Source organism: Penaeus japonicus, unplaced genomic scaffold (assembly GCF_977035675.1).
Source record: "Penaeus japonicus unplaced genomic scaffold, GWHDUDI00000001_assembly GWHDUDI00000005, whole genome shotgun sequence".
NCBI classification, from domain to species: Eukaryota; Metazoa; Arthropoda; class Malacostraca; order Decapoda; family Penaeidae; genus Penaeus; species Penaeus japonicus.
This window is the reverse complement of record NW_028234407.1, coordinates 28,760,325-28,785,704: the sequence shown is the minus strand read 5'-3', so window position 1 is coordinate 28,785,704 and position 25,380 is coordinate 28,760,325. Positions and strand designations below refer to the sequence as shown.

Here is a 25,380-nt window from a genome sequence, read left to right as displayed (position 1 = left end):
TAAACATGGCTGTGTTTACATATTTACGGATAGTAGCAAGCTGTGGACTGGAAACCCCGGTAAATTTTCCGAACAACGCCGCGTTACGAAATACCACAAAAGTGGTATCGATGGATTCCTCTCAACCTCTACTATTCATATATAGTGAAATTAATGAGCGCTTGCACCCCTGAAGCCCACAATCTGGGTCCCGATAGTAGGGGAGGGCATGAAGTAGATCAGGGAAATTGCGGGGTAAAATATGAATTCCGGCCATATTTCGTATGCAAAATCTTAACCAATTACCAACATAACTTTGCTTAGGTTTGAAGTTTGCCCTAGCCAAGGGGGGGCTTTGCCCCCCCCCCCCCTGGACCCTCCCTTTTTAAGGGTTATTCATGGTCGCGGCATTTTCATCTACAGAACTAATTATGCATCATAAGTATCACAAAGTGCCCTGAATAGGGGAGATCCACAGGGGGGTGTAGCTCCCTCTTTGCAAAGGCTGACTTCAAAACTAGGCAAAGTGAGGTAGGTAGTTGGGTTAAGGTTTTCGTGATACCGAAGTAGCACGAGGTAGCACGAAGTGCCTTAAAAAGGGGGGGGGGTCCAGGGAGGGGGCAAAGCCCCCCTTTGGCTAGGGCAAACTTCAAACCTAAGTAAAGTTAGGTAGGTAATTGGTTAAGATTTTGCATACGAAATATGGCTGGAATTCATATTTTACCCCGCAATTTACTTCATGCCCTCCCCTACTATCGGGACCCAGATTGTGGGCTTCAGGGGTGCAAGCGCTCATTAATTTCACTATATATGAATAGTAGAGGTTGAGAGGAATCCATCGATACCACTTTTGTGGTATTTCGTAACGCGGTGTTGTTCGGAAAATTTACCCTAAGTCTGACTCTTGGCATCCCTTTGTGCTTGTGGGCAGTAACCAGATTGGGCTTGGGTGTGGGTCATCGGGGTCATCAAAAGTTATCCTGGCTCTCCTCGAATTTGATTGGAATTGGAGAAAGAGGTTGGACTATCTCCAACTGTGGTGGATAAGGCAGACACCCCTAAACTAATAACATTCGGTGCGCTACGCGCGCACAGTGCGGGATTACTCCAATGCTGCTTCTTTTTACTAAGATTGATGGAAGTGTTATGTATGAAATCGAGAATAAATCGCTTTTTGTGACCTTATATTGAGAAATGTATTCAATTTCTCATCCTTTTTACTGTTTTTCTTATCTTCTTCATACTCTCCATACGAGGTATTATAGGGGAATACCCAGCTTTTGTATTATGGTTTTGTATCATATTCAATGATAACTTTCATTTTTTTCTTTGAGTATGAGACGTTTGGTTTACATCCAATATTTATTTTAAAAAAATATGTAAAGCAATACATACAAATTATATAGAGGATTTATACAACTTTTATATATGATTTTTTCAACTATTATGGTAATCGCTGAAGCAGGTAGCACATAATGCTACGTCACAAAGGTGACATACATATCGTGACATCGAACGTTTTCCCTTCGCTTGCCTGCAGTGTCTGCAACGCCGGTACTTCCCTTCGTCGTTCATCTCATGGGTGTGAGAGGTCGGATTGGAGCGGGGCTAGGAAGGTGACCGGGGAGATCTCGTAGGTGTTGCAGATTGGCGAGGCAATCGCCTTCTCCTCCCCGTCGGCCGTTTGAGGAGCTCAGCGATCAGCTGCAGGCGGAACTCCAGCTGTGTCATCTTGCAGCCCAGCCACTTGTGTACTGCATTGGCATTGATAATTGTCATATCCAGCAGATTGTAAAACCACTTGATATACCATTTATTTGTTTTTCTTGCTGCTGGATACGACTGCATGAACTGATCACTGATGTCCACGCCTTTCATTCCATTGTTGTAGTCTACTACACACTGGGGTTTCCTCCTCACCTCCCCTCTTCTATTGGGTGGGAGGTCGACCATCTCATCGCCCCTGTGCATCTTCGACAAGATATTTACAGGTTTCTTATCATACCACGACATTGCTAACATCCCTGCTCGTGACGTCCTGATGTCAATGTCCCCTTTCTTTTTCACAGAAAGGTCCTTGGGCATGAATTTTCTGTTGAGCCTTACCATACCGACTGCGTGCGTTTTCCTTGATTGCAGGTAATGGAAGAGGGTTGGTGAAGAGTACCTGTTATCAAGGTATAACTGGTACCCCTTTTCAAATAAGTCTGCTCCATGCATCAGATCCATTACTGCTTTCATGCTTGCAGGGACATCACTTCTATCTTGGCCTATGTAAATTTTGAAAGCTGAAGTGTACCTAGCTGCCTTCCCGTCGCTCAAACAAAGTTTGTACACCTTCATGCCAAACCTGGCTCTTTTCGATGGGTTATATTGGACAGCATGATGGCGTCCTCTGTAGGCCCACAGCGACTCGTCCACAGCAATATTCTTCTCAGGAGTGAAGACCTCCTTGAAGTTCCTTTGAAGACTGTCCATTATAAGCCTAAGCTTCCATAGCTGGTCGTCTGCTGCTGCAGGATCTTCGTTGTAACTGAAGTGTAGGTTCGCTGTCAGCAGGTCATATTGATCCCGTGTCATAGTTCGGCGGAAGACGTTAATGTGAACAAGGGGATTCTCAGACCAATAAAATCTATATGTAGGTCGATGCTGTATCCCCATCAGAAGACAAAGACCGATGTACTTTTGTAGCTCCTCTACAGTAGTGTCATCCCAGGGCTTCATATGAGATGAACTGGTTGGTGGGTGCTGCTCAGCATACAAATTAGTCTGTCTTCAAAATATGCCAAAGGTCAGGAAGGAAGCAGCAGTCCAGGATCTCCTTCGGCGTCGAGTCCTCCTCAAGGCCGAGTCCATCCTGCAGACCGGGCGTACCGCAGAATCCGTGGCGACATGGAACGTTTTCCTCCTTGTACCACCCTTTCCATCCCTTTGATCCAGGGGCGTTGCGGGCGGCGTGGTGGCGGGCGACCTCAGACAAAGGCTCATCGGAGTCGATCGAGGTGTCGTGGGCAGAAACGTAATCAAGAGTGACTTCGTCGAGGTCCAGGTCGTCAAGGCTGTAGTCAGTGTCTTCTCCATTGTCCCCGTCGTCGAAGTAGTCAGGATCCACTTCATCCTCATCCTCCCAGTCGGAATCTCCACCAGGGAACGGAAGGTGCTGGAGCGACGACGGGTTCGTAGGAAGTCGACAGTTGAGGCTCGCCTACGTCCGTGAAAGACATAAAACCTTCACGGGCGTGGGCTCCCCTCGAAGCAGTCCGTGCAAGCAGATCGCTTCTGTGGCCAGATGGTCGGCTGGCAGAATAGCGAGAAGCTCGAGTCCGTGTTGCGGCAAGAATACGTGGCATGTTCAGAGAACAGAGGTCAGGTAAAGAGTGATTTTAGTCAAAAGGTAATGTCATAAGTCACCTCGTCACTGTCATGTTTTTAGCCGGCCTCGTTTGTATAACTGCATCCGGCCTTGTTTCCGGAAGAATGATAGTTATGGGGGAGGAGCAATGAGGGGTCTCCCCAAGAACGAATCTCCATCACCTTCGTAGATGACTTCGTTTGTGAAGATTGCATAAATGACTTGGTAACATTGTTCATGTATATGTCTTGCATAATAGACTTTATAATTTATTTATGATTATCTCATTATATTGGATTCTCCGAAACGGGAAAAAAAAAAAACTTAATTGAAACATTATACGAAAGTCCATAGACTATATAGAAATTATGAACAAAAGGTAAAACGCAAAAGAATGATTATAGGTCTTGCTGAGAATGATTTGAAACATTACATAAGTTTATAGATCAACTCGTCAACACCGCCTTTTTAGCTGACCTCATTTGTATTATATCATCCGGCCTTGTTTCTAGAAGGTGGGGGGACAGAGGGAAGTGGGAGGGGGAACACAGACCAAACATTGTCAGTTTCGTATCTGGCTTCATTAATGAAGGAGGGGAGAGTTCCAAGAAAAATACGAAGTGACACTGAGATCGTCACCTTGCATGACGCCCAGAATCTGAGGAAGAAAAGGTGCCGTCACCTTACATGACAACTGGAGTTTGGGCCAGGAAGGTGCTGTCTTGAGTTCATGCCACCAGGAGTACTTGGGTTAAATACTTCATTTCTTTTTCTTTCCATTCATACCACACTTATGTGCAATCCTCCAGTTATATAATAAGATATTGATAATGTAAGATTGATTACAAATAACAAAAGATATAAACTGTAAGACCACCTGGACTAGAATGGCTTTATTATTGATTATGGCCATTACTGTCGTGCTTAAATGATTATGGTTCTCTGAGGAATGTGACCTCGTGTGTGATAATTATGACTTGCTGGTTCTCATTACGCAGTCATTGATTTCTACCTTCCTTCTGTGTTGTCTCTATTATCATGCCTCGCCATAATACATCATTACCTTACAAATATTTGACAATTGTTGCACATCTCTCTTTCTCTCTTTCTCTTTCTCTTTCTCTTTCTTTCTTTCTCTTTCTCTTTCTTTCTTTCTCTTTCTCTTTCTTTCTTTCTCTTTCTTTCATTATATCTTTCTTTTCTTTCTCTTTCTTTCTTTCTATCTCTTTTCTTTCTCTTTCTTTCTTTCTATCTCTCTTTTCTTTCTCTTTCTTTCTTTCTATCTCTCTTTTCTTTCTCTTTCTTTCTTTCTATCTCTCTTTTCTTTCTCTTTCTTTCTTTCTATCTCTCTTTTCTTTCTCTTTCTTTCTTTCTTTCTCTTTCTTTCTTTTCTTTCTCTTCTCTTTCTCTCTCTTTCTTCTCTCTTTCTCTCTCTCTCTTCTTTCTCTCTTTCTTTCTCTTTCTTCTCTCTTTCTTTCTCTCTCTTCTCTTTCTCTTTCTCTCTCTCTCTCTTCTCTCTCTTCTTCTCTCTCTCTCTCTTTTTTCTCTTCTTCTTCTCTCTCTCTCTTCTTTCTCTTCTTCTCTCTCTCTCTTCTTTCTCTTCTTCTCTCTCTCTCTCTCTTCTTTCTCTTCTTCTCTCTCTCTCTCTCTTCTTTCTCTTCTCTCTCTCTTCTTTCTCTTCTTCTCTCTCTCTTCTTTCTCTTCTTCTCTCTCTCTTCTCTCTCTCTTTCTTTCTCTCTTTCTTTCTCTCTTTCTTTCTCTCTTTCTTTCTCTCTTTCTTTCTCTTTCTCTCTTTCTTTCTCTTTCTCTCTTTCTTTCTCTTTCTTTCTCTCTTTCTTTCTCTCTTTCTCTCTTTCTCTCTTTCTTTCTCCCTTTCTTTCTCTCTCTCTCTCAATACAATATACAGGTGAAAATCCATTTTTTATGAGCTTCTCCCTATTTGAAGGAAAGATGGGAAGGAAAGCAAGAGGTCATAGAGATAGACGAAAGAGGAGAGTGTAGGGGTGGGAGGGACCTTGGTAAGGATAAGCTGGGCTTGTGGAGCATATGCACTGCCTGGCTTATGTGCACAGAGGCAAGCCTGCCTGTGTGTTGTCAGTGTGTGCTGCCTCGACCAGAGCCTGGTCCTTACCCAGACACGGCGGTGACCACTTTGAAATAGTGAGGTCTGCATGTGGTAATGAAAGTCAAGTAAGCCATTCTATCGACTTATATTCTGAAAGATGTCGTACATTATCCGGAAGAAGAAAAAAATTCTAAGAGAACATAGCCATGTCTTAGTATGCGCGTCCTCGGGTATATCACGAGCGCTGTGAGGATACAGTATATGCGTCCTCGTGTTGAAGGGTTAAGTATAATCTCTTCTTTTGATGTTCCTCACCCGGCATTGACCAAAAAAAATACATGATATGATGTCACCTGCTGCATGGGACATTATCTTATGTGATTGGACCATTTCCCAGTGCAAATAGGTTGACTTTTAATAAAATCAGCTGCACAGGTACACTGAGGAGGAACTTCTCTTTTACAGAATGATCTGACAGACCTATATGGGTCCCTCAACTTAAGTGGTGTAGAACAGGATGAAAACAACTTAGAAGCAATCATGCGTATCAATTCCTTTCTCAACAACTCCCTAGATCTCCGTAACCTTTCGTCTGAAAATGCACACAAGAATTCCATTGGTTTGTATTTGTATCTTTTTCTTCTTTATTTAATGTTTATTTAATGAGCTCGTTTGATATTAAATATTCTGATAAATACATATTTGCAGATGCCATGTTAACCGAGTTAATGAATGGAACGGAAGGAAGTGTGGGAGACCTTGGGCCAGTTGGACCCAAGAAGAATGGTCAGGTAAGATTTTGAAATGATTAGTCACCAGTATCCAAATTCCTCTCATGGAGTTGATGAAATCTAGTGGTTAGATTTAGAATGATTAAGGATTGGTTACTAGAAATTATTATTGCAGATGTATTTCTTAATTGCTGACATTGCCAAGAAACTTTTTAGAATTGTTTTCATAATTTTCAGACTGGTAGTTCTGGTGTTGATCCAAGCATACCTCTAAGTCGCATTCTAGCTCAGAGCTACAGCTACAGCTCAGATAGTTCCACTTCGCCGCACACCCCACTCACTCCTCGCACTACCTCACAGGTTTGGTTTTCTACTGTATAGAGAATATCTTTTTACTTTTTACCAGATTAATAGGGATGATAATCAATATTTTATGTATTGTAACTTCTAGGTATGTGGGCGCAATAATGTCTTCAGCTACATGGATGACAGCCCACATTCAAGTGGATCGAGCGTTTCACGACATTCCTTTAACTACTCGCCAGGACCAACAAGCATTGCACACAGGATGAGAGCTTCCACTGCTAGGCAAGTTCTTGTTTTTTACAAGAAAACTGAATAGTTTGTTGTAAATGGTGTTTGGTCATAGATTGGAGGTTTTTCTTATGATGACTTTATCCTCTAATCTATAATTACTTATGTTTTTAATCCATTGACAGATGTGTGGCATCCCATTTTTATCCTTTGTTTTACTTTATCTATATATTTACATATGAATTTTATACAATTGGTTCCACAAATACTTAATCAAGAATTGGATTAGCAACACTACTTTACCTTTCCATTCCCCCCCCCCCCCTTTTTTTTTTTTTTTTTTTTTTTGTAGGGAAGATCATTTCTATTATTGATCCTAACATTATAATTATAACTATCCTCATTATGATAATGTTTATTACAAAAGTAACCTAGAGATGCAAACATCAGTGTATAAGGTAAACCCACTGATTGACTCCTTGGAAACTAAGCATTTTTGGAACCATCCGTGTGTCATATTGCATTATTAACATTGCCAATCACAACCAATACAAATAATGGTTCACCTACCTGCTTGGAAAGGCATTTAATTGATTTTTGCAGTGCCACAATTTTATTCTTTTCATCAGTGAAATAACTACTGGAATTAGGAAATTAAGAAATACCTTTACATTGATTTTTGGAACTCAGAGTAGTATATGAAAGTATAATAATATTTGTAAAGAAAATTTTCCAGTGAGCCTGGAAGCCCAACCTTGGAAGATGCAATCTTGATGGGGTGCCAGGACTCTACTGCATTTCCACACGAAGTGAGCTCAAGCAAAGCTGGTGATATTACAGCCATTGCTGATCTAGTGGTATGTGTTTTAAATTTCCCAACTGTTTTGGGTTTGTTTATTTATATAGTTTATTTAACCTACTCATTCCCTCTAAAAGTGACCGATGGCCTCTTGGTGAAATGGTTTCAATTGAATGAAATAAGGGATTTTTATTTATTTATAAATGTCTGTTATTTCAGAGCTCGCTGAGCCTTGGAGCCAATGCCAGTGCTAATAATCAGGGAAATCACCCAGTAGTTGGCATAACCCGTCAAGGTCCACTTCTTAATGTTAACCAGCAGCAGCAGTTGTTGCCAAATGCTGCTCTGTTCAATTTGCAACAGCAGCACCAAGTGGGTAATGTGAGTCAGCTGCAAGCAAACTTTAATAATTCCAGCATCAACCCACAAAATGCTTTGTCACAGGTGCCTCAAGGTTAGTGTATATGAAACTTGTCTTTCTAACTCCTCTCTTTTGTGATTGCCATGTTTGTGCTTGCTGCACCTTATTCTTGGTGTCTTGTTCATTTCCAAATAACCATAAATCATTATCCTAATTTTCTTTATTGCATTCTTGGGCAGGGAGTAAAATAATTATTTCCATGGAAATTTCCTTTGCCTAGGTGTGGACCTGACAAGCTTAGCTCAGCTTCAGAATGCTTGGCTAACATCCCAGCTGTTTCCGGGCTTGATGGATGGGACAAGTATGTTGAGTGGAGAGTCAAGAGCACCAGGCCCTTTGGCTAGCTTGTTGGCCAACCCAACGGACCCCTATTCTATTGAAAAGGCAGCCAAGATGCATAGGAATGCTGCAGGTACAGTTGATTAGGCTCATTTTTTTTCTGTTGATTTTTTTTTATTTTAGGATTAGTTTTGCTTATCAAAGCCCAATTAAATAATATTGGTGTCGATTGTAGGTCTACCCAAAACAATCTTATTACAACTAATGTCTGTTTACCCCTATATGGGCATAGGGGTGCTTCAACTATTTTCTGCCTGACTGAACATCAGGATAGAAATGAAAGACGGAAAGTTAGTACTTCTTGTTCCAATAATTGCCTAACTGAAATTATCTAATGTCAAATTGGGCTATTGAAATTTTTGCATTGTATAGCAACTCTTAACCCCAGTAATACTATATAGCCTGATTGTTCCTTACCTGAGCAGGTATGATCAGTCATGGTTTCCACGATTATGGCAGGGCTATCGAAGACTGGCTTTTCTCCCCAGTTTTGTTGTCAGTCTCGTGTAGTGTCTACTAATATATCTGGTTGAGGATGAGTAAAATGTTGAGCGAGTATAAAATGCTTTACAAGTCTGCACATTGTTGCATACTGTATTTTCTTTCTCTTCAATAACAGCAGCTAAAGGAGTATCTAATGCAGTAATGAAAGAATATTTTACTCATGGTTTTGTGTGGGGAAAGAGCAGGTTGGTTGGTGTAAAGTGACTGATTCCAATAACATTCCCAACTAGCACCCAGATGTCCAAAAAGATGTTTGGTGACATTTGCTGGATGTCCATTCTATTCATCTGGCTAACAGTCTAGAGTTTTTAAGCTCTAGTTACTAGTACGGCAATCACCCTGACACTCTCTGAAGATTTCCGTCTTCATTCTTCCTTTCACTTCGTTGAGTCGGTCATGACATGTTTAGTCTTGAGCAATCATGACCTGAGCATCTGGTCTAGAGTTCTGGCCTTTGAACTCGGCCTTTGAACTCACTCAACTTTAGGAACTTGTAACAGAAATTAATCGACCATCTCACTAACATCTGTGAGACATAACATTGAAAGTTTTTCATTAAATTTACCAGTCACAGGTTCAAAAATTGATAATTTATCACTAAATTTACAAAGGCTTTACATACCAAGTTAAGTATAAGTTTCACTGTTGATATAAAACTTTCACAATACATCTATTACTTATAATTACTACCAGTAACATTATAATATGTAATTTAAGTACAATCTGATGAATGTTTTATTATATTAATTTGTGGTTTCCTGTTAATGGCATGACAGGAATGAGTGCACTTATAGCGGTTTTAATTTGGTAAACGTGTTATGGGGGGACGTCACCCTTATGGCCATGAAGATGGCGTCTGGGGCAAGAGGCGAGGCAGGTGGTGTCTAAGGCAAGATTTACCAGTATAAGTCTCCCTATTATATATTTCTTATGCCAATTATCATCATTATCCCTCTCTATATTAAATGGAATATTGACTAACAGACAGATTTGCGAATACGTCGCTTCACGGCTGTCGTCTCTGGGCCCTGCCTGAGGAAGCGAGTGTGCTCGCATTCCATCAGGTAGTGCTCTAATTTGGCATCCAGCGCACCACAATGCTCAGTGTTGCTCATCTTGCCCAATAGTGGGAATGATTTGCCACGCACAAGGGTAGCCTATTCTCAGTCTGTGCAGACTGACTTCAGCACACCTTGATATTCTAGGAGAGATTATCAGCGACTCGTAGCCTGTGGCGTCTGAGTACCAGCTGGCCAAGAGGGAGGTTCTCGCTTCCTCTGTCGCTACAGGGCACTGATCTGCCCTGCAACCACCGTTTTACGCCTTAGCAGTTCCCGACTGGGATGCACCACAAGATCACTCAAGGGTTTCTTCCTGCCTTCCTCCGCTAACCTGTCAGTTACGCCATTCCCTTCATTACCAACATGGCTTGGGATCCAGTTGATGATACGTCTTCCCTGATCCAGGATTCTCTGAGCAATGGTGAGAATCGTGGTTACCAGGTAAACGTTATCAAGGGGTGTGCTTTGTTGCAGGCTGTCAATGGCGGCCCTAGAGTCTGTGTGTATGACAACATGCCCGTCTGTCTGTAAACCACCAGCTGGCACCAGTTTGTAACCCACCACTGCGAGCAGTTGTTATAGCCACTCGATGCCCTGGTTGTAGGTCGGTGGTTAACCCATTGGTCGCGGTTTCGAAGTTAGTGTAATTAGGCTTAATACGGTATTACCCTATATGGCCCGGATGTCCGCACGGTATTTTTATTACGCTCGGGCGGTGTGGGAGGCCGCGCTCGAGGCAGTTTGACATCGGTTTTCCCTTTCGTTGGAAAACTGGAGAGGCTTGAAAATGACTTTTTTTTCCAATATTATAGACTCGTATACGAAGTCTTTAGAAGACCGAAGAAGTTTGAGTCTATTTTTCTTGGAATTGCATGTGGGGAATAAAAAAGAGGAGTGAAACATATACATGTATTATCATGTACACTATATACAACAATAACTATATACAACAATGTACAAACAGACCTTCAGTATTCTACTTTATTGTGGTAATTTTCAAAACAATTGAAAACACACAAGGGCACCTTGCATATAAAGCATTCAGCTTTTGTCATCTTCCTTGTACCATGTGTATAGCACACATGGCACTGCTTATACTTTTTTCCTTCAATTTCCCGAATTACATGGGGATTCTTCCCTTGAAGGCGGAGGCTTCCATTTGTAATGGACCGTCGTCCTCTGCCACTGTAGCGTGGGGCATCTGGGAGGAATTCCTGGAGGAGGCCTCTCACTACCTCCTGCCGGAAAATCAGCTGGTGATTGATTTCTCCCCCTACTTGTTTATACATCAGGAAACTATTGACCATAGCCATCTCAAACAGGTACATAAAAACCTTTTTATTCCACTTCAAACTGCGGCGTACAGCAGGATATGATGTGGCTAATTGATCCCCCACATCCACGCCTTTCATCCCCTGATTGTATTCAATTATTGCCACTGGTTTTATCACCTTATCCCCTTTTTTATTGACTCTTTCTGTCTCTACCATATCTGATTTGTGCATGGTGGAGAGGATATGGACGGGTTTTTTGTCCATCCATTTGAGCGCCATCATGCCAGTGGCTGTGCTCCTGCATTCCATTTCATTAGGCTTCAGTTTGTTTTTGAAGTCTCGGGGCATAAACTTCCGATTAGCACGAACAGTGCCACATGCATTAGTTTTCCTACCTTGAAGCCAGTGGAATAAGGTAGGGGATGTATACCAATTATCAACGTATAGTGTATAGCCTTTGTCCAAGACTTTGGCTCCCTCCATCAAATCTGCTACGGCCTTGTGGGATGCCGGTAGCTCACCTTTGTCTTGGCCCGTGTAAAACTTGAAGTTACACGTGTACCCGCATGCTGGGCCAGACGACACACTCGGCTTATAGATTTTTAGGCCGAACCGAGCTCTTTTACTGGGGTTATGTTACAAACCTCAGATGGCCTCTAAACTTCCAGAGACTCTCGTCTACAGTAATGGTTTGGGGAGGAATGAAAACGGTTTTACACTGTTGCTGTAGAAGCTCGACTATTCGCCCGAGCTTCCACAGCCTATTATTTTCATCTTTGTCCTCGTCGGTGGCGAAATGGAGTGCCGATGAGATCTGATCGAAACGATCTCTTGGCATATGTTTAGTAAAGAACGGATCCTGATGCAATTCGTCCCTCGACCAGTGTTGGGCCTGCCGAGGCTTCGGGGATATGCCCATCATCAGTCGTAACGCCAGCCATATATGGAACTCTGGGAGAGTCACGGGTGTCCACCTCCGCTCGTGACCTTTCACCAGAGAAGGGTGACATTCGGCGTACCTGTAATGGACGATAAACATTGAATAGAATTTTATAGTGTAACAGTGTATTCAGAACATGTTGAATTTTTGCATCATTTTCGAAAAAAAGGGGATGGGAACTTGTTGGTTTCTTCAACGATTATGTTGATCATCTCGTTGGTGAAGAACGCCTGAAGGAATTTATGTGGAGACTGCGAGGCACTGAGGTCGACCGTCAACCCTGGTGTCACCGCAAAGCCGAACTTGCGAGGAACGTTTTCCCTGTTTCTCCACTTGAACCCAGGGGTTCCTGGTCAATTTGGTAAAAGAATGCGGTCAGAATACTCTGATATTGGCTCATTGGAGTCAATATTACACTTGAGCAGCTGCACATACCTGGCGAGTTCCTGTAAATGACGCGGTTTGCGTACTCTGACAATGGTTCGTCGGAGTCTAAGCTGGTGTTGTGTGTCAACACAAAATCATAGTCCTCGTCATCAGAGGACTGACTCGGTGAAGACTCAGAATCCTGATTTTGCCTGAAATTATGGTCATTGTCAATGATTTCATACCCTTCGTCGTCGGAAAAATCAAAAAAGGCTTCTCTCGTCCATGGTGAAGAAGTGAGTGGTCTACCGAATTGAGATCTGGGTTTATATACAAAAGTCTAGCCAATCAACATGCAGTACAGTATATGGTGTGACATTCCAACCAATCAGGTAATATGGGGTGACTTTGAAACAGGGAATGGGGTAAATGGATATGACGTCAAAACAGCGCGGTGAATTTGAAGAAAGAGGGAGGGGAGAGGGCAAGAGAGGTAGGGGAGAGGGTGGGAGAAAGGGAAAAAAAGAGAAAATGGACACACGCTCACATGTCTACATACACGAACAGACACACACACACACACACGCCTACGTATATACAGAAAGCGAGAGAGAGCGAGAGCGGATGTGCGCGCATGCACACACACACACACACACACACACACACACACACACACACACACACACACACACACACACACACACACACACACACACACACGCCTACGTATATACAGAGAGAGAGAGGGAGGGAGGGAGGATGTGCGCACAAACACACACACTCGCATGCACACACGTATACACTAACATTCATATATATATATATATATATATATAATAAAGGGTAATAAGGTCCAATGTCACTTCGTACTTGCGGGGACAATCGGAAGGTCACGTAAGGTAAACCGGAAACAAGGTAGTAAATGACGCGAAATGAAAAAATATGCGGTAGTAGGGAGTTCCCTTGTCCCCTCGTTATCCCTAACCACTGCAGTATATCGTGCCATCCGCGCTGGGGCCAGCGCGTATCTTGTTCTGATATCATGCCATCTGCGTTTACGCCGATGCCAGCCTTGACATCATATCATGCCATCCGCGACCAATGGGTTAAAGAGAGACGTTCACGTGCCATGGTCTTTATTGTGGACTCTGCTTAATACAGGTTCCGGCCATCAGGCCGGAATTCAGAGCTGTTCGCTCTGGTCTGTCTGTCTGACCTCTCTGTCCTGATCTGTCTCTCTGTCTGATCCTTACATGTCCTTAAGTATAAATCTTCAGTCACTTTCTACGCCTCGGGGCTTCCGCTAGCAAACACAGCTGCCTAGAAAAGCTTGTGTTCCGAGGCGGAAACGAACACAGGAAGCAGGATGCGTCAGGTCAAGAGACACTGCCATCGATATTGCATTGAATTAAGTAGACATACATGATCAATGTCTTGTCACTTAACATCAATACCAGTGCCTTACACTGTCTAGGCTGCATGGGCTAGGGCTCCCTTAATAGCTACTGCCTCTGCCTGGAGCGAGGAGGATTGTCAGATACCCGCATAACTTTCTCTATGCCCCTTGCTGCAAAACCGGCGCCTGCAGTGCGGGTGATGGGGTCTACAGAACCATCTATGAAGTAGGTTTTACTATTCAGTGGCATGATTGCTGTAATATTCCTCTACGCCTCGGCCTTCAATAGAGGTGGTGAGTATTGTTTTTCTTCTTGATAGACTCTTGACAGAAAACTCTATCAAGGATCGTGCCCACGGCGGGGGTGTGACATAGTCAGGGTGGGGAAGGTCCATGCCCTTGACCAGTAGTCTCTCTTTGAGCTCAAAGCGTTTCAGCACACTGGTTGTGTGAGACAGCCAGGTGTTGTTAGTAAAGAGCTCTTGGTTCTGTGCAAGCCAACACTGCACTCTCTTAGCTGTGAGTCCAGTGGGTACTGTAGGACATTGGCAAGGAACTGGGCTGCCATCTGATCAAATCCGGGTGTCAAGGGGAAAGAGTTTGGCCTCCAAGAGGAGGTTAGTAACCTTAGCCCACCCAGGGGCACCCAGAATAATCCTGGCGGCTTCGTTTTGTATGATGTCGATCCTTTTCCCGAGTCCAGGCTTGACTGTGATCAGGGCGACGGAGGCGTAATCCACAATGGGATGGACAGCGTGCACGTAGAAATATCTTGGTACACGGTGCCCAGCCCCTAAGCGCCGCCCCGACAGAGCTTTCATGACAGAGCCTTGCCTTGGTCCAGTCTGAGATGTTTGATCTCGGAGCGGAAGGTGAGGTTCTTATCGATCCATACCCCTAAGTATTGGTTGATGTGTACCCACTCAAGCTCTGGACCTTGGACTCGCAGCCTTTGATCACAGACATCATGTTTCAGCGCCATTGCCTTCGATTTGGCTGGTGAGATCTTAAGCCCGACTCTGCAGCACTCCTCAGATATTAGGTCCAGACAATGCTGGGCCTTTCTGACTGGATTCACATTTCTTCTCCCAGTGGAGATAATTGCTGGGAGTGGAATGTCGAGAATGTTTAACATGAGGATGTTGAACAGAGCCGGGCTAAGGACCCCTCCTTGAGGGGTGCCATTCTCCAGAGGCAAATGCCTGGAAAGGTGACCTTGGAACTTCACTCTGGCAGTTCTGTTCTGAAAATAATTGCCAATCCAGGCAAGCAGTCTGCCTTTGATTCCCTTGCGGATCAGGATCTCCTGAATGGCGAGCAGGTTTTCCAGTTCAAAAGCCTTCTCCAGGTCAAGGAAGACAATGACAGTGCTGCTGTTGCTGACAGTGCTCAGTAAGGTGGCCATGCTGTGGGTAGTGCTCTTGCCCCTTGGGAACCTGTGTAGGTGTTCATGTGGAGGTCCCAGCTTCCATTGGAGCCGATTTAGTACCATTTTCTCTATCTTTCCCAGACAGCTGAGCAGGGAGATGGGGTGGTAAAGTCCCGGCTCCTTTGGTTTGGGGACGGGAATTATATCAGCCCTCTTCCAGCACTGTGGCAGCGAGGAAGTTTCCCAGGACTTGTTGATGAGATGCAAAAGTGCAAGCTCGCCTTCATGCCCTAAGTGGGAAATGATGGGGTGGGAGATCCCATCGCAACCTGGGGCTGACCGGGAACTGGTCTTGTATGTCCGCCGTAATTCCCTTAGAGAGAACATGACATCTGTATCATCAGGCTCGACCGCCTTTTCTCTGAGGGCATGCCTTCCTGGGAGCAGTTCTTGGCATGCCCTCAGCTCTGCTGGTAGACCGACGCTACTTGTTCTAGCAGAGAACTCAAGTGCCAGTCTCTCTGCCTCCGACTGCAGGTCATGGTGGGTCTTTTTAGGGGCTGAGCGATTCGTGGCCTGTCTGATACGGATCCACAGTTCTGAAAGGGAGGTTTGGTGGCCAAAGGACTCGCACCACTCCAGCCACTTTTCCTGCTTTAACCTCTTAGCAGTTTTCCTGAGCATCCCTGAGAGCCTCTCTCAGAAGAACGTGGTTCTCGGGAGTTCTCTGTCTGCAAAAGTGTCTGCACATATTGATTCTATGGTTGACCACCTAAATCTCATCATTGTAGTACCAGGCGTCCTTGAAACACCCGGACCACGGACGAGTTTTGGGGATGGTTTCTGAGGCTGCCTCGTCTATGGCATTTACTAGTCTGGCCTCAAGTATATCCACATTATCATTAAGTGAGGAGTCACTGGTTCTGAGGCACTTGGCCAGAGCCTCCTGGAAGGCTTTCCAGTTGGCTCTTTCCACCTTCCATCGAGGATTGTGCTTGGGCATGGGTGCCGGGCCAGCATCCAAGATGGTGGTGACTATCCCATAATGATCGCTTGTGGCAGTGTTGTCCACAGACCAACTAATTCTCTCGACCAGGGCCGCCATGACAGAGGTGATGTCAAGGACCCCCCTGCCAATGTGCGTAGGCTCCTGGCTGTTGAGAAGAGCAATCTCTGGGCATGACTAGCACCTCGGCTATATGACAGCCTGCCACATCACGTCTCTGATTGGGAGCCAGGATGGGGTGGTGGGCATTAAAAGACCCCCCTATGAGAATTAGCTCATGTGCTGCAGCAGCACAGGCTTCACTGATGTCTAAGCCCCTACAGTTTGGCCTGCTGTATACATTGTACAGCTTGAGAGGACCCTCGGCCAAATGGATCTCAACAGCAAGGGATTTGGACACCTTCTTCACACTGCCCAGGATCGGCAATCAGGGAGTAGGGGATAGTTGACTTCACAAGGGTAATCAGGCCTCTGGTACCTTGTGTACTCGGCAGCACAAAGGGGTGATATCCCGAGAAGTGTACAGATTCCCCTGTTAGCGTCTCTTGGAGCATGACAACATCAATGTTCCGAGATCGCATGATCGCGTGGAGAAGGGCGGCCCTAGGGGAGAAGCTGTTGATGTTCCACTGCAGTATGCTTAGGTTAGTGGCCATAGTGCTTGTCTGCGTTCACTATGTCATTGACGTCGAGGTATTCGGTCTGTCACTGTCATCAGGACAGGTCGAGTCGATGCCCCAGTGTGGGTATCGTCAGACGTTTCGGAGTCTGACAACTCCTTGGTGAGTTCCATACTGAGTGTGATTTCCTCACTTGACTCGTCACTATCATCAGGACAGGTCGAGTTGGAAGGGCTGGGTCTCCTGGGAGGTGGAGTATTGCCTTGGCCTTCCTTTTGGGTGGCCGTGGATTCCTCACCCTTTGGGGTTTAGGCGCAGGCTCTGCCAGTGTGGTCTTGGCCGCAGATTTGTCGAGGAGACAAGTCTCGCCCTTGGGGGTTTGTGGGGGAAGGAAGTTGGAGTGGGAGTTGTGGCCTTGGGCCTCATGTCCTTTTCCTTCAGGGCAGCGACGGTCTGAGTCATTGCCGTCATGGCTACCTCGACTGCCTTCTCCATGTCCTCATTGGTCCTCCCCAATGCCGTTGCAACTGCTGTAACGACTGTCTTCAGCAGGAGTGTCAAGTCCTTCTCTGTGAACAGAGTCTGTCTCTCTGCTCTTGGGGTATCCTTTGAGGTGTTCCCAGAGCCCTTCCGGGTCTGTTTCCGACTTGGAACATCCACCAGCGCCGTAAACTTTGTGTTGGAGGCGTCCAGTGCTGGTTTCACTTTGGGCGGTGCTTCCTTCCTCTTAGGAGGGGGGGGAGCCCTTACCCCTTTGTTCTGCCCCCAGACATAAGTGCCTAGAGGGGCGGGAACAGAGTCTGGTCATTTTGTAATGACCTCTTGCTGCCAAAGAGCCTCTTCCTTTCTAACAGAACATCCGAGGCTCCAGGCATAGTGTTTTTTATGGCAGTTTGGGCACTTGGCAGTGATTTCTCGCTTGCTATATTTGTGTGCTTTGGGGCACACCTCTGTTCTGTGTGCCTGACTACAGACACCACATTTCGGGTTTGCAGAGCAAGTGGCCTTGTGGTGTCCGTACTTCTGGCATGTGAAGCATCGGAGCGGGTCTGGGACGTATGTCCCGAGTCTGTAAGAGCCCCAATTGCCAAGGTCCAAGGATGCAACTGGAGCTCCCTCCAAAGTGACCAGGACTTGCCTGGTTGGGTGCTTCCCTTTCGAGAGTCGAAGCTCCCATCACCTTGGAATGAGCAGTGATGACCTCGAGGTCATACATCAGAGGAAAGCCAAAAAGCACCATCTTGGACTGCCGAAATGGGTAACCTCAGTAGATTACAATTTTCCGTTTTTCTTACAATAATCCGTATTTTACACTACCACAACCTTTGTACAATTTACATGGTTATCTAAATTAAGTGATACTTAAAAAGTAATCATATGGATACTCCTGATTACATTATGCAGGAGAGTGTCTTACGGGAAATAAATGATACATAGGGTCACTTACATACCTTGACAGTATCCTCGGTCATACATAGTGAAAAACACATCAATTTCAATTTCTTAGACAGATTTCGGTCATTAATCACCTCCATAACATCTTGGTCACTACACATCTTCTGTCTGACGTCAGCTGAACGAGGAGAATGGATGTCCCAATGACATCGCTAAATATCAGCAGCTGATGTTGATTTGACGTCGGAGTGCAAATTGATTAGTTTGTGATGAGACCACAGTTAGGCTTTTGATAGGGCTGATTTGTATGTGAGAAGCAGTACAGTCTTTAGCCCATTGACTTAACTGGCAGTCAGGGTGGGTGGTTTACGACACTAGTGGCACCGGCTAAAAATTGGAGGGACAAAGTATTTTCTCTGCCCTCTGGGTAGCGCAGACTAGCCCAAACAATATTTTTCCATAAATCCATAAGATATATTGACTGTGTGCATACTTACACTGTGAGCAGATCCCGATGTTGCTGCATGTATGCATTGACACCCTTCTTTTAGGCCTCATCATTGCCGACATGTATGTCATGACACATGTGACGGGTTAAGATTTTTTATTAGTCTTCAGTTTATTTTGTAGATAAGACTCCCAGACGGGAAAGGTGAATATGTATTTCAATGAATACTTGTCCAATTCCTAAATAATACAATTTACTTCATATAGAACATATTCTGTGACAGCTGTGTGTGATGCAACCTGTACATGGAGTGGACAGCTGCCAACAAGGGTGCACAAAAATCCCATTTACTCCTGTAAGGCAAGTAAAATCCAATTGTATGTTTTTATATATATACATTAGAGAAGAAATTATGGGATATGAACATTTCCAGTGAATTTAAAGGTTGTTATTCTAAATTTCATAAGATTTTGCTGTACAGCAATTTTTCCCCCTCCTTTATTGAATGAAGATTTTTCTTACTTCATTACATATAGTTATTACTAGCTATGTTAGTTGATGCATAATTGCCTATCAAGAAGTGGATGGAATAATATTTGCTTGTATTCTATATTTATAAAATTCTCTTGCATGTGCAGGTGTTTCTGGGTGGTGTGCCCTGGGATGTGACAGAAGCAGCTTTGAAGCAGACATTTTTACATTTTGGTAATATCCAAGTGGAGTGGCCTGGTAAAGAGAATTCTGCAAACCCACCACGTGGATACGTGTATATCCTCTTTGAACATGAAAAGCAGGTCAGTTTATTACTAAACTTTTGAGAATTTGTATTTAATGCATTGCAGATGGGGATTTATTTACTTGCCCAGGCTCCAGGATAGGTTTTATTTCAGAGTGAGGCAACTTCATGCAACATACATCAACTTTTTCTACTCTTTCAGTCACTTAATGTAAATCTAGAGCCATATATGTTTTTTTTTGTATTGAGACTGGTGTCCACTCTCAATGCTGCAGTTGACTAAAATTTTAGTATATTGTCCATATCAGCTCATCATATTTATACTTCGTGTGATAGAAGTATTGCTGTTTAATGGGAAGACAAAAAGCAACTTCATTTTTTTCCATATTTGTGTACTGTCGTGAATGAATACGAAAAATGGAACCATCCACAGTGAAGATAATGAGTTATGGAAGAGGAAGGAAACCTATGCTTATGACTGTGAATGCCACATTAAAAGGCATCCATACTGGCACAGGGTCACATTGTAGACACTGGGTATGGTTTGAGTTCCTTTCCTCTTCTCATTTTTCTTTCATCATTCATTGCAGGGTACTTCTGAGCAAGAGGTCAGCATCTTGCTGTGTGCCCTTGCTCTTTAAAGATAGTACTTGCTAGATATGGTGGATGGGTGTCATTAACCCATTCCCGACGGGGGATTTCTAGCCTAGAATGTCCAAATGCCGGGGCGTTCGAATTATTAGGCCTAAATCAATTGAATAGCTGGCACAATACGTCTCTCATGCTGGTGGTAGGAGAAAGTGGTGCCATCTAGGCAATTACTATTACGTAAATTATAATACTTATGATTGCCATTGTCATCAGCACTCACTCCTTACTCATAGTACAATAAAGAAACTGATGCAAAATTCCCAAATTCATGTCATGATGCCTGCCAAAAACTCCTGCTTCATTTGTCTGCAATGAGTTAATAACTGCTACTGCCGTGGATTAACAGCAGCATACTTGACTTTGGATGAGATGCTTATTTCCCACCAAGTTGTGAATCATATGAGAAAGTTGAGTAAAGGCGGCACTGCCAAAACTGAGCTGTTTACAGGAGAATACTATTTTTAGTTTACACTGTTCTTGGAGTTAAAGGGAGAAAATATGCTTTAAAAGAACATAATAACATTTCAAATTCATTGTTTTTCATTTAAGAGGTGTAAAATATTGAATTTCTAGTTCAAATAAGGTAATTTTATTTGCACTTGTTCTAATCTCTGAACTTGGGTGACTTACAGGTAAAGTCTCTACTGTCCTCTTGCAGCCAGGATTTTAGCATTGGTGGGAACTATTACTATAAGATTTCATCGAGACGGATTCGCCAGAAGGAGGTAAGCATGCTTCTTGGTGGTCCCAGTAGTGAATTTTGGGGCTATTAAGAATATGCCCATCTTAATATAATCAAATGAAATCGGTATCTTTTGATAGAAAACCATTTCTGTAAAGCTATATATTTTTTGTATAGCAGATTTTTGTCTTGATGTTAATTTAGTCTTTAAAAGAAAAGTTGACAGACCATTAATTTTTCCTTTAAACAAAAAACAGGTACAGATAATTCCATGGGTGATCAGTGATAGCAACTATGTCCGCTGCCCATCATACCAGCTAGACCCTGCAAAGACTGTGTTTGTTGGTGCCCTGCATGGAATGTTGAGTGCAGAAGGGTTGGCTAACATTATGAATGACCTGTTTGGAGGGGTCGTGTATTCAGGTATGTTATGAGTAGGGTTGTGACAAAAAATTATTTGAAATAATTTTATAAGCTTAAGCTTTAAGCTCATAAAATAATCTTTTTAAGCGTATAAAAAATATTTTCCAACAACGGTTTCATTACTTGATAAGACTCAATTTTAAGTGGCTAACGAATATTTCAACATTTTCTAATATTAATATATTCAGATGAATAGCAGTTCATTCTAATATAACAAACTAATAACATCGCATTCAGTGAGTGTTATACCGTCATTGAGTGTCCGATTCTGTCTTGCCTCTGAAAACTAGATTAAGAAAATACTTGACGTATATACCATTTTCTCACCTTCACATGACAAAACTTGCACTCTATCACTCCATCAACATCCTCAAAGTCTTTGAACTCATCGATTAATTTTCTTTTGAGCTTGTGTGCCTGAATTTTTGGCATCTTTGCAAGCTGAAATGTTGAGAAAGTAGTAAAGTTTATAATTTAGAAGTAAATATTACATCTATGGAACTATGAAAATGCTACTAACTTACCTTTAAGTAACCGACGGAAATACTTAAGAATCTACTATCTAGTAACTGATATGCCAATTCTATCGTTTGCAAGGAATTGTAGAGCTGAAAGAGCGATGTGTTGATGGAAGAAAGTAGTTGTGGTTTCAATCACTTTAGTTCACTACATGTATATACAGAATGATATATGAATAAAATTACAATAATAATAATACATTACAGATAAATAAAAGATTTCAAATATTATAGACAAAAAGGTAATTGTTTGAATGAAATTTATAATTGTTAAAGCACAAACAATCAATAAACATATTTTTTCCAATAAATAAATTTTAACATAATAGCGAAGTCAAATAAACAGGACATTAGAACATTAGAATCCATTTTTATCCATAAAATGAAACCAAAACTTAACAGACTTACCTGTTGATCTTGCAGTTCTGTCGTGAATACTGTTCACTTACAGGGCTGCAGGGTCAACATATCACCTCATTTTCTCCTTCTCAAATTTTTTTATTTTATTTTATTATTATTATTTTTTTATTATTATTATTATTATTCTGATCAACGTAGTTTTTTTCTCTCTCTCATATTGGAAAATAATTCTTTATTAATTGTTTGTGCTTTAACAATTATAAATTCCATTCAAACAATTACCTTTGTCTATAATATTGGAAATCTTTGATATGAATAAAATTTAACTCTGTAAACAAAATTAGAACATTAAAGATGCACAGACTGAACATTTAAAAAATAAAAAGCTTATTTCTCTAAGCTTTTATGTTAAAAAAGCTTAAATATTTTAATTTTAAGCTTATAAGCTAATGTCACAACCCTAGTTATGAGTAAAGAACCTTTTAGTTACTAATGTGCTAATGTTTTCTTTTTGAACCAGAAGTTAGATTTGTAAGATAGTTTTTATAATATTGATAAGAGGCATGGACAAGCTATAGGACTATGAAAAATAGCTATAGGTGAAAATACTGATCCTGAGTCAAAAGGGCTTTGAATGTAAACTGAAAAAATTCATGAACAGTTAGGGAATGTTTTTCTCAGGCTGTGTTCTAAGAAAAGAGGAGATATGTAATGCATGTTTAGAGAAAAGAAGGAAGGAAAAGAGTAAAAGGTTGACTTTAATAATTAGTTAACATGGGCAAAGTTAGAAAGAAATGGAAATTGTTATTGCGGAAGCCTTCCAAGGTATGGACAATACACAAGAATTCAAGACCACTTCACACATGTATATCTGCTAACATCTTGGTTAAGGAAAAGAAATAGAAATGGATATGACAAATATTTTGATGTCATAATTGAGTAATTCTCCTACTTGAAGGTGCAGCATGTGATTCAAGTTTAAAATTGCTTTGGAGTGTGGATTACAAGTAGGAAAATATGGAATTGTTACTATATATCTGCTTCAGTTTTCTTTGTAGTTGAGAAATAAAACTTGAACATGGATGGCTTTTTCTATTACAGGAATTGATACAGACAAGCACAAATACCCAATAGGGTCTGGCAGAGTCACCTTTAACAATGTGCAGTCATATAGGAAGGCAGTGAGAGCAGCATTCATTGAGATTAAAACACCAAAATTTACCAAGAAGGTAACTAATTTTTTTTTTTTTATTACATGTAGTGCGAGGTGTCATTTGTTTACATTTATTATGCAAGGCTGGTATTGGAATAATAATTGATACTAATGGTAAGTTCCTTTCTTAGGTACAGGTGGATCCTTATCTGGCTGACTCCCTCTGTCAGCTGTGTCAGATGCAGCAAGGACCGTACTTCTGCCGAGATGAGAACTGCTTCAAGTATTTTTGTCGATCATGTTGGCAGCTCACTCACCCAATGGATGCCCACGGGGGCCACAAGCCTCTCATGAGGAACTCCAAGCTCCGCACACAAACCACTCTTAGCCGAGTTATTTAAACTAAATTTTGTATTCTGATAATACCACCTAATTTTAGTTGAAAATATTTGGCTAAATTTTTGTATTCATGGTCATGTCCACTGGTATATATTGAGGTTTATGAAAGGGGGTGTATATTCTATGGTGTAGAGGTGTGTGTTTTAAGAGACTGTACCATGACTAAGGTGTGAAATTTTTGTATGGACTTCAAAATTGGTTGACCTATTGCCATATATCAGGTTGATTGTGGTGTTGGTTTGATGTTTTACTGTGTGATAGTCATTATGATAACTTCTATGAAGAGGGCTTTCATAGTAGGTTGAATAGGATTCCATCAGCTTTTATTGGCTTGCAAAATGTGGTTTTATTACTGCCTAAAATGCTATTAATAACACAAGTGTTTTTAATATATCATGCTGAAAGCTGTATGGAAGAAGCCAGTCAGCTTCATATTGTTTTAAGATGGAACTTGCCATTTTTAGTGCAGCACACCTAAGCACTTTTATATTCTTTTTTTGTTTTTATTTGTGTTGGTCACAAAAGAGAAGGAGAAAGTATCCATTAGGTTTTTAGTTGGTGTTCCATACCATGGTAAGAAATTTTCAAGTTTTGAATTCTGCTTATTTAAACATAGGATTCTCTTTTTGTATGTGGGCCAGTTTTAGAGAACTAGTTTACATTTAGTCTTATTTTTATGGAATTTACAAATATTTTGATGGGCCCATTATAATAGCATTGAGTTTGGTCCAGGTTTTCTATCTTAGATTGACTTTCACCTCCCCAAGTTCTTACTGCAAAGGAATGAATTTCCCTCCATAAGTGTTCTGTACTAGCATTCAGTCTTATTTTAAATGGTGGGGGGTTGGGGGGAGAAGTGAGTGCAATTATCCCTTGAGTGCCTCGTTTCCCGCCCTCTCCAGTAGGGAAAGTAATCGATTGTCTTTTGTTTTTGTATCACGACTTGGTGATTGTCATAGATTTTTAAATCGCTCATAATTTGTAAGCCACTGGAGCAGTTGGGCCTCCGTGCAGTGGGTGACCATTTTAATGTTTGGTTAGGAAATGATTGCCTAGTAGGAAGGTGAGGGTGTCTTCTTGTTAGTTTACTCTTTTGCACAGTACTACTAACTTTTACTTAATTTTCTAATAGTTTGGGTTTTTGAAGGGAAGGAATTCCAAACTTTGGCAGGCTTGCCAAAACGTTGAAAGTGAGCATTTTGAGTTTAAATCCACCGTTGCCTACATCTTGTGGTTTATTGAATTTTTAGATATATTGATTGTAGAAACATTTACTTTATCAGAAATGGTCTTTTTACATATGGATTAAGGTCAGTAATTTCAGTGATTTGATCATTAGAAAAATAGACTGGTATCTAGGTGAATTGTTGATTTTTAATTTACGAGGGAATTGTATAACATGTTGCAAAACATGTATATTTTACTACTATGGAAGGTTGATTTTGTTGATGACTTGGCTTGTTGAAGGATCTCTCTTTTTGGAATTGCCACTAAGCAGTAAATGTTTACTGTGACAATTAAGGAAGTTTCACAATTTCACAGTATTAAGACCATGTGATAATTGTGGTTTCCTAGATATATATTTATTTTTTTGAAGTACACGTTCTGTTAATCAAATTTCATTTTGTTACTTTTGTATGAGAATATATTCAAGAAAATTAATATTTTTCTTTATCCTTCCAATTTATTATATCCATTATATACTTTCTCAGAATTAGAGATGCAGAGCAAAAAAAAGACGAAGAAATTATCTAAACCACGTTTTAATGTTCAAAAAATTGTCTTGTATACTCAAGGACTGAATATACTTCAGTTTCTAAAGAATTGCCAACCCCTTATATTTTGAGACAATTTCCAAT

General features: G+C 41.8%; 1 protein-coding gene across 4 annotated transcripts in view; it reads left to right on the top strand.

The window, feature by feature from the left end:
- LOC122251264 (cytoplasmic polyadenylation element-binding protein 1) overlaps positions 1-25,183 on the top strand; it is a 27,033-nt gene extending 1,850 nt beyond the window's left edge. For 2 of the 4 annotated variants that reach the window (XM_043013059.2, XM_043013045.2), the window contains exons 2-14: positions 5,862-6,015; positions 6,105-6,187; positions 6,365-6,487; positions 6,579-6,715; positions 7,386-7,518; positions 7,680-7,914; positions 8,102-8,293; positions 18,883-18,959; positions 19,238-19,393; positions 20,619-20,711; positions 20,926-21,091; positions 23,071-23,198; positions 23,314-25,183. In XM_043013059.2, coding sequence (XP_042868993.1) covers positions 5,937-6,015; positions 6,105-6,187; positions 6,365-6,487; positions 6,579-6,715; positions 7,386-7,518; positions 7,680-7,914; positions 8,102-8,293; positions 18,883-18,959; positions 19,238-19,393; positions 20,619-20,711; positions 20,926-21,091; positions 23,071-23,198; positions 23,314-23,523 — 1,812 coding nt within the window. In that variant the 5' untranslated portion in view covers positions 5,862-5,936 and the 3' untranslated portion in view covers positions 23,524-25,183. Of the gene's footprint in view, positions 1-5,861; positions 6,016-6,104; positions 6,188-6,364; positions 6,488-6,578; positions 6,720-7,385; positions 7,519-7,679; positions 7,915-8,101; positions 8,294-18,882; positions 18,960-19,237; positions 19,394-20,618; positions 20,712-20,925; positions 21,092-23,070; positions 23,199-23,313 lie in introns of all 4 variants that reach the window. The other 2 variants (XM_043013052.2, XM_086537226.1) reach the window with 2 other exon arrangements.
- Positions 25,184-25,380: the final 197 nt, after the last annotated feature.